The sequence below is a fragment of the Mytilus trossulus genome, chromosome 1 (genome assembly GCF_036588685.1).
Source record: "Mytilus trossulus isolate FHL-02 chromosome 1, PNRI_Mtr1.1.1.hap1, whole genome shotgun sequence".
Taxonomy (NCBI): Eukaryota; Metazoa; Mollusca; class Bivalvia; order Mytilida; family Mytilidae; genus Mytilus; species Mytilus trossulus.
This window is the reverse complement of record NC_086373.1, coordinates 14,704,509-14,718,884: the sequence shown is the minus strand read 5'-3', so window position 1 is coordinate 14,718,884 and position 14,376 is coordinate 14,704,509. Positions and strand designations below refer to the sequence as shown.

The 14,376-nt window shown below is 33.7% G+C and overlaps 1 protein-coding gene across 1 annotated transcript; it reads right to left on the bottom strand.

Moving 5' to 3' along the window:
* Positions 1 to 1,002: 1,002 nt before the first annotated feature.
* LOC134716081 (inactive pancreatic lipase-related protein 1-like) lies at positions 1,003 to 12,755 on the bottom strand. Its single transcript, XM_063578832.1, has 9 exons — positions 12,628 to 12,755; positions 12,089 to 12,272; positions 8,844 to 9,012; positions 7,877 to 8,105; positions 7,235 to 7,489; positions 5,650 to 5,880; positions 3,506 to 3,611; positions 2,283 to 2,468; positions 1,003 to 1,120 (listed from the first exon to the last, which is right to left on the bottom strand). The coding sequence occupies exons 1-9, from the start codon at positions 12,674 to 12,676 to the stop codon at positions 1,045 to 1,047; spliced, it is 1,485 nt and encodes a 494-aa protein (XP_063434902.1). The 5' UTR covers positions 12,677 to 12,755; the 3' UTR covers positions 1,003 to 1,044.
* Between the last annotated feature and the right edge of the window lie 1,621 nt (positions 12,756 to 14,376).

Sequence of the window (14,376 nt, the reverse complement as noted above, 5' to 3'; positions counted from 1 at the left end):
CTCATAAGTTAAAGAAACCAAGAAAAGATTTAGTTAGATAGACAAATTTATGACAATACGAAAAAAAGATGACAAGACAAACAGACTACAACACTTAATATAAATTGAGACTAAGCAACACCAGCCCAACTAAAACAGGTGAAAGGAATGATTTCAGGTGATCTGCTCTACATGTGACATTTTTCTGTTTTCCTTGATATAATTGCATAACATTCTGATAGAGTTTCGATTGTATAGTCCTGATTTCTTTGATGTTGGCTTCTAAGAAATTTATGTAAGAAATATAGTCCTTATGTTGGAGAAATTTTCTGACATGACGATTGTACTTACAAGCACTGCGATAAGATATTTGGTATATCACAATATTCTTGCATTTGCTGAAAATATTTAATTTAATGTGTTTTTGATTGGCTAGACAAGATTTAGATTTTTCTGATAAACTAGTACTTAAATTTACAAGTCAGTACCTTCTATTTTGTAGACAATTGTACATATATTGAAGATATATCTCAGAACATTGCTGTTAGATGTGAACTTTGTTAGTAGTTGATTCATTGTATAAATGAACTGGTAGATCATTGCCAACATAATCTGAATCTTTAGTTTGAAGGTCAAAACTCATAGAACAAAAACGATGTGAATCATGCATGTTTTAAATCAGTTTCGATGGTAACACCCCTTTTGTTATAATTTACAATTCATGTTCGTTCACTCTATAGTTTGAAAAAATGTAGGAGTTCAATAATGATACTTCATGTAAATATAACTTGATTATATGGTATAGAAGTAGACAAATTAACATTAAAAATGCCTGCTAATAGTTGAGCTTAAAAATGTAGAACATTATGATGACTCTACTCCACTGATTAGTACCATCATTATATATGAACTATCCTTGACTCTTTTGACCGCGAATTTTGCATTTCTGTTACAACAATATCAAACTGAGAGAAAAAAAAGAATGATTATAAAATAAGATTTTTGGACCTATAAAGCAAGTTTATTGTCATTAATAACTAGACATGCTTTATATTTATAGTGATTTTAACATGTTCCCATCATTCCAAACGACGTTGCTCCATGATTTTGAACGCTTTTACCATAGGCACAAAACTGGTCCCTAGATTAAAAGAAAATACGGAAGTAAGGGACACATATACTTTATGTTAAAATAACATCATTCATTCAAATAAGTTTGACCAGCTAAAATTTTATTGATGTTCGAATATCATAAATCAGGAAAGAAGACAAATCATTGTGACAAACACGAACCGAGGGAAAATTAAAGTAATAAAAATATCCCAGTCCGACGAAAATTCAGAATAGAAAGTCAAATGGCAGAATTAAAAGCTCAAACACACCAAACAAATAGATAACAACTGTCATAATCCTGGCTTGGTACCTGTATTTTCTTTAAGTAGAAAATGGTAGATAAAATCTGGTTTTGTAGCTAGCTAAATCTCTCACTTATATAACAATCGCATAAAGTTCCATTATATTGAAAAACATCTGTGACCAAAACATACATGAAATCACATGAACTCCAAACGGTCGATTGTATGGACAGGTAAGCGTCTCCTGATATGAACGCATCATCCACTGTGCAAATCCACACTCAATCAAAATGTCAAAACGGCAAAAGGACACAATCGGTTATATTTTTTTATATCTTTAATGACTTTTCGAGTATCTTAAGAATGCGGAAATGTGTCGCTAGTGATTTTGAGACATTGACTATTCGAATAAGTCAATCAATTCGAGATGGTGACCGTAAACCTAGCGTAGTCTCGATTTTAGTCGTTATTTCACATAACTTTGTTTGAGCCGTTTTTTTGTAAGGAGCACACACATGAAAATTAATTCAACATAACTTTGTAAGATTTAGTATGGGATCATAAATACGAATACTAGTCGACCAGGAGGGTTCGCGCCGTTAGAACCCACATGGATATAGACTTTCAGTCAAGTCCATTAAGCAATAGATATATATGTTGCTGATAAAAAAAAGTCCAGCATTTTTTTTATCATCTTCTATGTTTTTGTTTTTGGAGTCAATGCAGTTTTCAACAAAGTAAGTAATTATAAACCAGATATTTGAACAAAAAAAATCAATATTCCCTTATGGTATCATTGAAAGATGTTTTCGTCAGGGTATATATATGTATATGAAACAGATTAATACATAAACTCAATAAATTAGAAATGTATGAGTTCATCAAGTTCAACTGGAGATACAAAAATATCTTAAAACTACCAATAGAAAGTCGCTTTATTTGACTTACATGCGATGTTTTTCAGCTTCTAGCAACGACAATCCCATAAGTGACCATGCATTTGGATAAGCCCATCCAAGAAGGAGGTTTGCTGTTTTATCATATCTCAAAGCTACAGCAGTGACATTTCCAATATCTTTGTTAGTTGTAAAAAATTTCGTCATTGTATTGCCATTCGAAAGTACTTCTTCGTTTCTGAAACGATAGAAATTGCTTCCAGGAAACTGTATTACGAAACATTTTAAGTACAGCATGCACATTTACTTAACTACACGGCATCTGTGTACGTTTATTTTAGATTGATAACGTATAATCGGCAAACATAATTATTGAGATTGATTTGGAAACTTGTGGCTGCTACATTTGTAATATACCATGTGGATCAGGATCTGATTACCCTTCCAGCGCATCTGAGATCGGCCCCATATTTTGGTGGAGTCCGTGTTGCCTAGTTTTGTATGATTTGTCTTGTGTACTATTATTTATTTGTTTGTCTTTTACTGTATTAGTTATGGCGTTGTCGGTAAAATTTCTAGATATTTTGACTGTCTCTCTGGTATATTTCGCCCCTCTTTTTAGGTTTTGGTGCCGAAGTTTACGGAACTTGACCTTGAAAAAATACTTAGAATAACTCGAGGGATGTTGAGATGAGCGTGTGTACAGATTTAACTGATAAATCACGATATTTATTATGTTATTTTTCAAATATTTTTCGTTATTTTATTTCATCATTGTTAAAGTCTTTTCTTTTTTCTTTATTTTCTTTAAGAATCGGTTAAATAATACAATCTATCTTCCGCGTTCGTTTATTTTTTTCATCGATTCCCTATTTTCTGGTATTATATGTTATTAATTGCTGATATATTAACTGTTTACCCAGACTTGAAAATTTGCATCCGTTTAAATTTGAATTGTCGCCGGAATAATGAGATCACGTACAACATTTCCCGGAGTTTTATCCTTTAAGACTATAGAAATATTGAATTAAAGACCATACCTTTCTAAGAACTTCACAATATTTATTCTATGACGTCATTTACTTGATTTATAACCGATGTTACCATTTCCTCCTTTCTATGTTACAATGCTTTTTAATCAGTGACTATAAGTTATTGTCATTTGGAAGTTTTCCTTTATATTTTCTTCCGCATATAGAAATCAAATTATAATCATTTCAAACACGTTAAAAAAATAAAAACTAGAAAAAAGAATCAAAAACGGATCTGACTTACGGTGTCAATGAAATAGCATCTGTATTTCCTTTTGATCCTTGTAAAACAACTGTTAATTTGCCGTCCATACTGTTATTTGCTGTTATATTCAGTTGGTAATGAAAGTCTGAGGAAAAAGTAATTATAACCTTATGTAAATTTGAGACTTTAATTTGCAAAAGATGGTTGAAAATATTAAACACCAGTATGCTTTTGGAATATAGTTTTTGTATTATCATTGAACCAATTCTAAATACACCAAGGTCAACGGTGTCGAATCCGTTCATCTCATTATAAGGATGTAACGTAGAATGAGGTGTCCGTTAATGGTGATATTATCGCGACAACGTTTGTTGGTGAAATGATGTTGTCTATTGTCTATTTTACCGTTCTATTTCGGTTTTTGTATTTCCTAAAAGACGGTTAAGTCAAATCCAAATTCTTATGAAAAAACATTCAAAGTAATATACCAAAACGTGCATATCCGAAGTAAGGAGCATGTAATTCAATGGTTGTCGATGGATGATATTTGTCGTATGTGTTTTTCGTAAATATACAACATTCAGAATCGAGCTATTCGGTACTATTTGGGAGTTCATAGGTACGCACCAAATCTTGCTATACACGGAGATATTGGTTGGGTCCCGAGTCAATATAGACACTGGAAAAATATGGTTAGATATTGGAATAGACTAATTCGATTTGACAGAAACCGCATTACAAGAATAGCATTCGACTTTGATTATGAACGATGTGAAAATAATTGGTGTAGCGATTTAAAGGATATTTTCTACAAGCTTGAATTAGGACATTATTACGAACTGAAATTACAGGTTGATATGTCATTGGTGGAACTTAACATTTCTCGTTTTTATTCAGACATTTGGAGTAATTCTATCGAAAGCGTCTCAAAATTACGTACCTATAAGACATTCAAAACTATTTTCGAAACTGAACACTATATTGAATTAAATTTAAGTAAAATTGAACGGTCGTACTTGGCACAGTTAAGATGTGGAATTTTACCATTAAGAGTTGAAACAGGCAGATATTCAAGTGAAAAACCTGAAGAAAGACTTTGTATTTTTTGTAATCTTCAAGAAGCCGAAACTGAACTACACTTTATCTTTAATTGTCCGCTTTATTTGAATTGTCGAAATAACATTTTTGGTGAACTTTTAACTACAGAACTCTTCTTAGATCTGAATCATGAACAAAAACTGAACATTTTAATGTCTCTTCACACAAGAAAATTAGCAAAATATATCGTTCGTGCATTTCATATCCGACGTCAGGTGCTATATAATCTATGAACATTTAATTTTTGAGTATATTTATTCTAACTTTTTTGAACTTTAATTTCAAATGATTTGAGAAATTGTGTATATATACATGTATAACGTGATTATGTTTAACCTTACTGATATTTTAAAAAGGTGACTTATAGGTCCAATGGGCCGGGTGTAACTTTGACTATAAACTTTGTAATTGTATTATATTTATGTTCACAAGTCACTATAATAAACAAATTACTTACTTACTTACTTACTATAGTTATCTATTTAATCTTTGATGTTCTGATTTAAATTATTTCATCTACTTCATTGGAATTCTTGTGGAAAGTTGTCTCATAGACATTCATTCCACGCTTCCTTATTTGTTTTATTAAGACTTGAGTCCCTTTCATGATTGATTTTTTTGTAAACGAAGGCAACAGTAGTATACCGCTGTTAACAATTCATACATCGATAGAGAAAAAACAAATCCGGGTTAAACTAAAATTGAGGGATGTAAAATAGAAATGTGCATCACCTTTTTGAAAAAAAGTCTACCGCCGGCCATTTGTTTGATATCATAGTTTCAGTATTAACCAGTCACAACATGTGACTCTGTGGTCTACTGCTCTCTAACTATTCCTTAGCCTACTAAAAGTATAAGGTTCCAGTCATGAAGTTTTTAATGATGAATCTGAAAACGCATCACACGGTTTAGCTGATACATATAAGACCTGAAACCAAATGTCAGAAATCCTAATGATGTTCTTCAGAAGGATGCAACGAAAAATATTCATTGGACAGACTGACAGACAGAGGTAAATCAGTATACCACAACCTCTTTAAAGCGGATGTTTACATATATACTTATATTGTTTATAAAATACTTACTGCAATAAGGTGCTGCAGCTTGTGTACTTAGATACATACTTCCTCGAGAAGTCGACTTATCAGCATTATATCCCATGTAAGAACATCCTCCATCACAATATAAACAACGACCCTTTGAAAATTCGTCCTTACTAGTACACGGATATCCCATGAATGGACAGGTAGCGAGAATTGATTCAGTATAATAGATATACGACCTTTCATGACTGCAAGCCACAGAACCTTCACCGGCTGAAAGATATTATATTGCATAAGTAATTTACTAAATTAAAAAATAATGACAAAATGGGTATTTGTAAAGCATTTTTAGGTACAAGTGATTGATTCATGATGGAACATTGGTTTCAACTCTTTTAAGATCGAGGTTACATATGATTAAAATACATTATCTTGTAATTTTTACACTTTTAAATCAGACGCTTATAAGGTTGGTGGCAACACGTAGTCCAAGGCAATGTATTCCCGTAGCGCATTTATCTTAAATAATGAGAACAGATAATTCATAGATTACTGTAAAACAACTGATTTTCATCAGATTCTTTTTGTGTTTTTGCATTTTTCGCAGTGATTTATTTTCGAAATTTGCTCCTTTCCTAATAATTTAAGTAAAAGATAAAACATAAATGTAGTCGCGACGTTTATTTAAATTCGTTTTATGTTTCATTAAGGGGGTTTGCGGGTCTAAATCATTTATATAGGATTTCTCTATATTTTTCTATAAATGAACTTTATCTTATAGTAAATAGAAAAATAAAATAAAAAAGTGGGGTCACCGTTCATTTGCGCTCACAATCTGCCTTCAAAAGAAGCATACATTTTTGTAAAAGTGGGTTTTTTCTGTTGAAGTGATAGGAGAAATAAAGTTAATATCGAAATAAAAAAAGAAATTTATTACAGAAATCGCTCAAATTTTACAATGATTTAGTTTAAGTACAACTTATATGGAAATTATATTAAAAAATATAGGTCACCGATGAGTTGAAAAAGATATTTCAATTTTAAAGCCAAAAAATGGCATTTTTCCACGAAAGGGAGATAATTTGAAACTTTTTAAATGATGTATACATTTTAAAAGTCATCTTGGGCCAAAACGAATTGATTGTTTTGAATTATTTTTGTACCATATGATAAAGTAACAACTACAAAAGGTAACAAATAAAATTTGTAATGAAAAACAAATGTTTAATTTTTTTCTGAAATTTTTATACCCTCGAGCCTCCTTAAGTTATCTTATTTTTTAAAGTAAAATAACTAGGTTCAATCCACAAATTTCTCCACGGAAAAATGTCTGTGCCGAGTTAGGGGTGTGACGGTTGTTGTCCATTCGTTTGAAGTGTTTGAGCTTTTGATTTTGCCATTTGATTGCGGACTTTCAGATTTGAATTTTCCTCAGAGTTCAGTAATTTTGTGAATTTACTTTTACGCTATTTCAAAGATATAGTAATTCTTTTAAAAAATAAAAATGCATTTTAAAAAGACAGGTTATCACTTCCCTAAATAGATGTCTCTCAAATATCCTCTTATAAGCTTACACGGGTATACGTGTATTTGTATTAATCAATTTAAATCAACTTTTAAGAATTACCCAAAAGATCCAGTTGTGAGACGGAATGCCACACTGTTTGTGTGATCTTTGATAGAAGCCCAGCAGGACAACCAGGCTGATCAGAACCGCCATTCGGATAAAAATCTACATGTCCCATTGCTTGAGCTGCTCCCATTCCTAGACTTAAAATGCTGGAACCATCTGTATGAATAACATCAACAAAGTCGGCGTCAGTTGGGTCCAGTCTGACTTTGATATCTGTTCCTTGAAAGTAAGGATCCGCTGGGTCAAGACCTGAAAAATAAACATAACAAATGTCAGATCTTTTCATCAATTTCAAAATATTTTGTTCAATTTATCTTGTAGAAATACAAAACATGGTTAAACCAAGTTTGAACTATTTTTTAAAGAGTGTTTAATGAAAACCCAAAGCCGAATACAAAATTAAACGGGAGGTTTGGCCAGCTATTTAAAAAGGTTCAAACCAATTTTATTTAAATCGACAAAACAATCAATTCAAAAAAAGAAGGAAATCAAAACTTATATGCATCAATGTTTTTTTTTTAAATATCAAATTCCAGTCGCACATTAACCAATCGAATAATTTCTTAAATACTGCACATATTCCAACATATCACTCTTTACGTGTAGGTCATAGAGAGATAATAAATGTTATTTTACCTGAGATTCTGGGCAAGTGTGTCAACCTTTCGCCAGCATAACCTGCAACGTGTGCACCTAAACTATGACCAATCAAATGGAATTTATCAATTCCAGACTGATCTGCAGACACCATTACACTTATAAGTTTAGCAACCTGTGCTCCTACAACCCTTGTATTTGCAGCAGCTTCAGTGTATGGTGGTACCGCTCCATGACCCCAGTCAACAATGATAACGTTCATGTCTTCCTGCAAGAAAAGCAGGAATTAGGCTCTATGATCTTGTTTAACGGTGCATGTTGTCAGAAATTGCTCTGAGGTGATGGCCTTATAAAAATTCAATTCACCAGTTTCAACGTTTTCTGTCTTGCGATGCGAGTTACTTAATTTTAACGCGTAAACTCTTTTTTGTGTAATGGTGATTTCAAAAGGCACCTTTTATACCTTGTCGATTGTCTATTGAATCCCCACATATAATATCTGCGATCAATAGATTAACTAAAGCAGAGAGAAAGAAGAGTGGTAAAACTCAGTTCAGAAAAACCCTTTGAATAAAAAGTATCAATACTACGCTTAAACATACATCCAAAAACATAGCAAAACAAAAGATATCCCTATCGTTATGGAAGTCGCTCACCACGATGATAGAGCAAAGAAAATATTTTACGAATTTGGCAATCAAACCGCCCTCCAGTCACATATAGACCCTTATTATTCAAGTATTTTCAAACAGTACACTTTAATGATTATTGCTGGTAAACACAGTCTTGTGCTTTACATCAAGTATATCAGTTCTTACATGTTGTTTGTTGTCTATTCGTTTGATATTTTGATTTTGTCATTTGAGTAGGGACTTTCCGTTTTGAATTTTCCTTGGAGTGCCTTTTTTTTAATTTTCGTTTTACTAGTTGTTTTTATTTTGTAATCATTATTGCTTTTATTTGGTCATATAATGGGTTTATTGACATGCTCATATAAATTTGGTACCTTTTTTAAGAATGCCCTGGCCATGTTTTGAAGCCATTGTCGATGGCCGTTATGAGTATATCCATGAATAATTATTTTCGTTTTCTTTGATCCATCAAAACTTGAGGCTCTGATAGAGGATACATTTTTATAATCAAGTATTTGCTCATCTGCTGTCGATGGTTTAACCCTAAAAAATGAAAAACAATCGAATAAAGAAACACATTCTTATATTGTTTTCTGGTGTATATTGGAATACAATATCATATTGTATTCTGGTGAATAATGAAAGACAATTTCGTGTGAAAATTGAAATACAATCACATATCATATTTTGGGGTATTTTGTTACCTTTAATTTTCTTTTCTTGGAGTCAGAGAGAAATACATTTTCCACAGATGTCTCCGAAAAAACGAATAAATTGTTAATTCATAACTTTGTGGAATTTAGTATTTAAATCATAGTATTATTAGGAGGATTTCCGTAAGCGGCTACTTGATATTGAGTTATTCCGCATAAAACACACATCTGAAAAAACACGCGTCGGAACTAAACACATTTATTCTAAAAACAGTTGTTGGCATGACACGGGTTATGTTCTTCTCATATATGTTATGATGGTATGATACTAAACCCCTAACGGGAAGGATTGTACCTGATGTTCATATGATGAAATCATAATCTTTCAGTCAGTTAAATTGAAGTCTGGAGCTGGTATGTCAGTTAACTGCTAGTAGTCTGTTGTTATTTATGTATTATTGTCATTTTGTTTATTTTCTTTGGTTACATCTTCTGACATCAGACTCGGACTTCTCTTGAACTGAATTTTAATGTGCGTATTGTTATGCGTTTACTTTTCTACATTGGTTAGAGGTATAGGGGGAGGGTTGAGATCTCACAAACATGTTTAACCCCGCCGCATTTTTGCGCCTGTCCCAAGTCAGGAGCCTCTTGCCTTTGTTAGTCTTGTATTATTTTAATTTTAGTTTCTTGTGTACAATTTGGAAATTAGTATGGCGTTCATTATCACTGAACTAGTATATATTTGTTTAGGGGCCAGCTGAAGGACGCCTCCGGGTGCGGGAATTTCTCGCTACATTGAAGACCTGTTGGTGACCTTCTGCTGTTGTTTTTTATTTGGTCGGGTTGTTGTCTCTTTGACACATTCCCCATTTCCATTCTCAATTTTACTGATAGGGTGCCTTATTTTGAAAATATGAAAACCAGAGTAAGATTGAACTGATATTAATATTTGAATGATTAAATACTTTTAAAGAGGGACGAAAGATATCAAAGGGACAGTCAAACTCATAAATCTAAAACAAACTGACAACGCCATGGCTAAAAATGAAAAAGACAAACAGAAAAACAATAGTACACATGACACAACATAGAAAACCAAAGAATAAACAACACGATCTACACCAAAAACTAGGGGTAATCTCAGGTGCTTCGGAAGGGTAAGCAGATCCTGCTCCACATGTGGCACCCGTCGTGTTGCTTATGTGATATTGAATCCGGTAAATAATCTTATTCGGTAGGTCACATTCATGAAAGAGAAGGGGATTGTAGTTACGACGTAAGGAACATATCCTATATCATTTGTGAAACAGTTATTCCATAATGGTCAACCAACTCGTGATGGCGTCCGTAAAATTTACGAAGGGATGATTTCAACTTCACCATTTGAAACTCTTGGTTTAATAGCTTCCTTGTGAGCAGCAACCCTCTATCAAGAAAATCATGATAGGAAGTGCAAGCACGGGAATATCGTATCAATTGGGAGATAAATACCCGTATGTAGGTGCTGCTGGAATGTTGCTACTTAGAAATGGAAAGTTCACAATTGGAAAGCTGAAATCATCTCTTTTGTCGTAAAGTTTTGTTTTCAACCGACCCTCATTGTTAATTTCTAGATGTAAGTCAAGATATGAAGCCGACTTAACTGTATCTGTAGTATCCTTTATCTCTAGTTCAATGGGATAGATGCGTTCCACATAGTCACCAAAAGTTGAATTATTTAGTGAAAGAACATCATCTATATAGCGGAAAGAAGAGTTAAAAGGATATTGCTAACTTCTTATCTTTCTTCCTAAGAAGTTCCTTCATGAATTCAGCCTCATAATGTTAAAGAAATAAGTAGAGGGGCACAGTTTGTTCCCATTGGAATGCCGACAGTCTGTCGAAAAACACATCCACCGAACGTAACAAATATGTTGTCAATCAAAAAATCAAGCATCTTGATTATATCAGTTTCAGAGAATTTTTTGTTTGAATCAGAGTGATCCTTTAGAAAGTAGGATTTATTCCTTCCTAAGACAAGATACTTGCATCTACGTTGGCCATTCTTTTTTATGAAGCAAAGCAATACCAACTCTTTCAATTTTTCTTTTAGTTTGGAATGTGGAATAATTGTGTAAACAGTAGAAAAGTCAAATGTTTTTATGCTGTTACACGATGAAAGTGAGTAAGATTGTATGTACTCTAAAAGATCTTTGGAATTTTGCAGGATCCACATCTGATTCACGCCACCTCTAGAAAAGGCAGTTTCACAATAACTTTGAAGCCCGTCTTTAATTGCTGATAAAATAGATGCTAATAATTTCGAAAGAGGTTTCGTGGAGCACTTGGAAAACCCAGCAATATACTGGTGTTTGTAAGGACACTTATGTAGTTTAGGTATCCAATACAATGATGGAAGATCCAGTTTTTCATCTTTGGTTGAAATTCCAAAGGAACAAAGAACAGACCTATGATTATCCAGGATTTCCTCTTTAAAATGTCCAACAATCAGCATTTCAAAGATTAAAAAAAAATGTAATAGGGCAATGCAACGGACATCACCATGATCTAGGGAGATACTTTGAAAAGGCAGCGACAGTCCGCACACATTGGACAATAAAGTAAGGATTATGTAAAAAAAGGGATGAAAGATACCAGATGGACAGTCAAACTCATAAAAAAAAACAACCTGACAACGCCTTGGCTAATTATAAGAAGACAACCCTACGTGTTGGTCATGGCAAGTTACTATTTGGTGTTAAGTCGCTTTCGGAGACGTCAAAGGCGAGGTAAGAAATATCAGATGAGGATCGATCGTGAGGGTCATGAAATATTCAGTATCCTTATGATAATTTTAGTTTTTATAAAGATGATTTTGCGAAACGGGCTTTAATGTTTTAAAAATATTTTGACTTATGCAATATTATTCACTTAAAATTAGAAAGTAATATTAGCCTCATACAAGAAATGATAAAAGGTATGACCTTGTATGGAGTTCAAACGTTGTCCTTATTTTATCAGGAGTATCAGGAAGAAGTACTATTGGTCGTTGTGCACTCCTAAATGGCGCCTCAGTACTGAAACAACCTAAATCGTCATAACATATGTGTCTGTTGATTTGATGATCGATTTGACTTCCAACTTGTGGAAGTTGGTCCAAAATGAAACCTGAAAATTAAAAGTAAACTATGTGTCAAATATCAGGTGTATCTTGAGAAAAAGTTAATAGGCATTGTTAATAAGGACTGATATATAAATATGATTTATTCTGATAGAAATGAACATGATAATACGTTTCTAATTCATCGCGTTATTGCTGCCAGTATTTGTAGTATTTTTATGTTTTATATATTTATCAAGATATTTTTTCAAGAAACAGATGTTAACCTTTATTTCAATCGTTCTTGTTTTACACAAATCAAACAAAATCCTGCAGAGAAAATTATATCTTCTATCACATTTTTGTCTATTGTAAAAGAGTTTTTATATTTTCTTAGAAAGAACTAACAACAATTATATTTACCTGAACTGTATGAAACTGTTAAAACAAAAATGAAGATCGGAACGTGCATATTGGAATCCTTCTATTACGCAAGTTTAACAGAAAAGATTAGATTAAAACCGAGGCATTTGACCCTATACTACCTTAAGACGATTCTTATCTATTTCGACAAATTGTTCTATGTTGGTTTTCAATTATAACCTTATTCCTTAATGCGGGGTTCACACATTGCCGATTATTGCTCCCGTTTGAGATCAGACAGCGATACGAAACGAAAAGTGAAAAATTCGGATTTCTATCCTCAATTATCTGGAATGTCCTATCATTGTCTGAACGCAGTCGTTTAAGTTCGTAACAGATTCCTACTGGTCGTGAAGGGTCCGAATAGTTCGGCGAAGCACCCCGACAGTTAGGTGCGTCCTGTAACATTCGGGGAAAATCAGCCGATTTAGTCTAGTCGGATTACAATCGTGCCTATGTCGTGACAGATTCTGCTGTATCGGATCAAAATCCTAACAATGTTCTGTGTATTCCGGACGGTGTCCTGTGAAACGGAAATGATCTGGAGAAATTTTTCATTGCTGTTTTTCTGCCGATTGAGTCCAGATTGCATCCAGATCTTGTGAGGATTGCGAACCGTTTTTGCCGAAACCGTACCGGAGCTGTCCCGTGATTAATACGAAATTCGTCAATAATACCCACGTCAGAGTCCCGACAATTACAGAATACAATACGACTGAGACCAGACAAAGCCGGTTGCAATGCGATAGAGCGGACCTGTTCTGACAGTACTTGCTCATCCCGATTAGGCCGACAGTTTTCGAACGGGTAACTTCCGTCAGCGTCAGTTCACTGCCTGATCTCTGTCGGATTACATTCGGTAGAATCGGGACGCAGTCTTAACAGACTCAGTCGAATTATACCTGGCGAAAGATACAAATTGGATTAGAAGCGAATAGAGAACGGGATTATCGGGATAAATTCGCTTGGAAACGGTTGAATATCGACGCTTCCTGAACAATATCTGATTGTTGTCGTGATTAAATTATTTGTTTTACAAATTCTAATTAAAGTTTGAATTTCCATCCACGATTCACAGGATCTTGATCAGACTTTTGACAAATTTAAATCGGGAATGGTCCTGTCAAGGACGGTAGTAAAAATCGTGAATGTGTGACCCCAGCTTGAATACGAAATTAAACACGAACAACGTATGTCACTTGCACTTTTGTTATAAAGAATAGAAATATCTTAATGTAACGAAGATCCTACCTACATTACAAAACATAATCTTTGATTATAAAGCCCCAGTCCCACTAGACCACGATCACACTACGCTTACCGCGATCTAAAATAAATTCAGATCGTGGAGAGGTCGCATTATGAGCGGCATGAAAATGTAAATTTCCGTTGCTTTCATGATGCTTCTACGTCCTCATTACGCTTCTACAGCGGTCCCGCTAAGATTATACCACGTTCTCACCGCGTTTATTCTGCGACATCACTACGCTTATCAAGATCTTTCTACGCTCATCACGTTCTCACTACGACCATACCACGAGTAATTCGATTGCAACACAATCTAACCACGCTTTTACTGCGATTATAGTACGTTCTTACCACGATTATAATACGTTCATACCGCGATCTTACTAATTATCAGTAATAACGTTAACGTCGTGTTCCATATCAATACAATTCCATTCCTTCTATTTCTGATAAATACATAGATTTCTCGGTCATGCCACCAAAATCTTCTAGAACACGTGG

Coding starts and splice junctions, on each gene's coding strand:
- LOC134716081 (XM_063578832.1), bottom strand. CDS start 12,676: ATGCACGTTCCGATCTTCATTTTTGTTTTAACAGTTTCATACAGTTCA. Junction 7,490..7,876: donor ACACTTGCCCAGAATCTCAG/GTAAAATAACAT, acceptor TTTATTTTTCAG/GTCTTGACCCAGCGGATCCT. Junction 2,469..3,505: donor GATGCTATTTCATTGACACC/GTAAGTCAGATC, acceptor CTATCGTTTCAG/AAACGAAGAAGTACTTTCGA.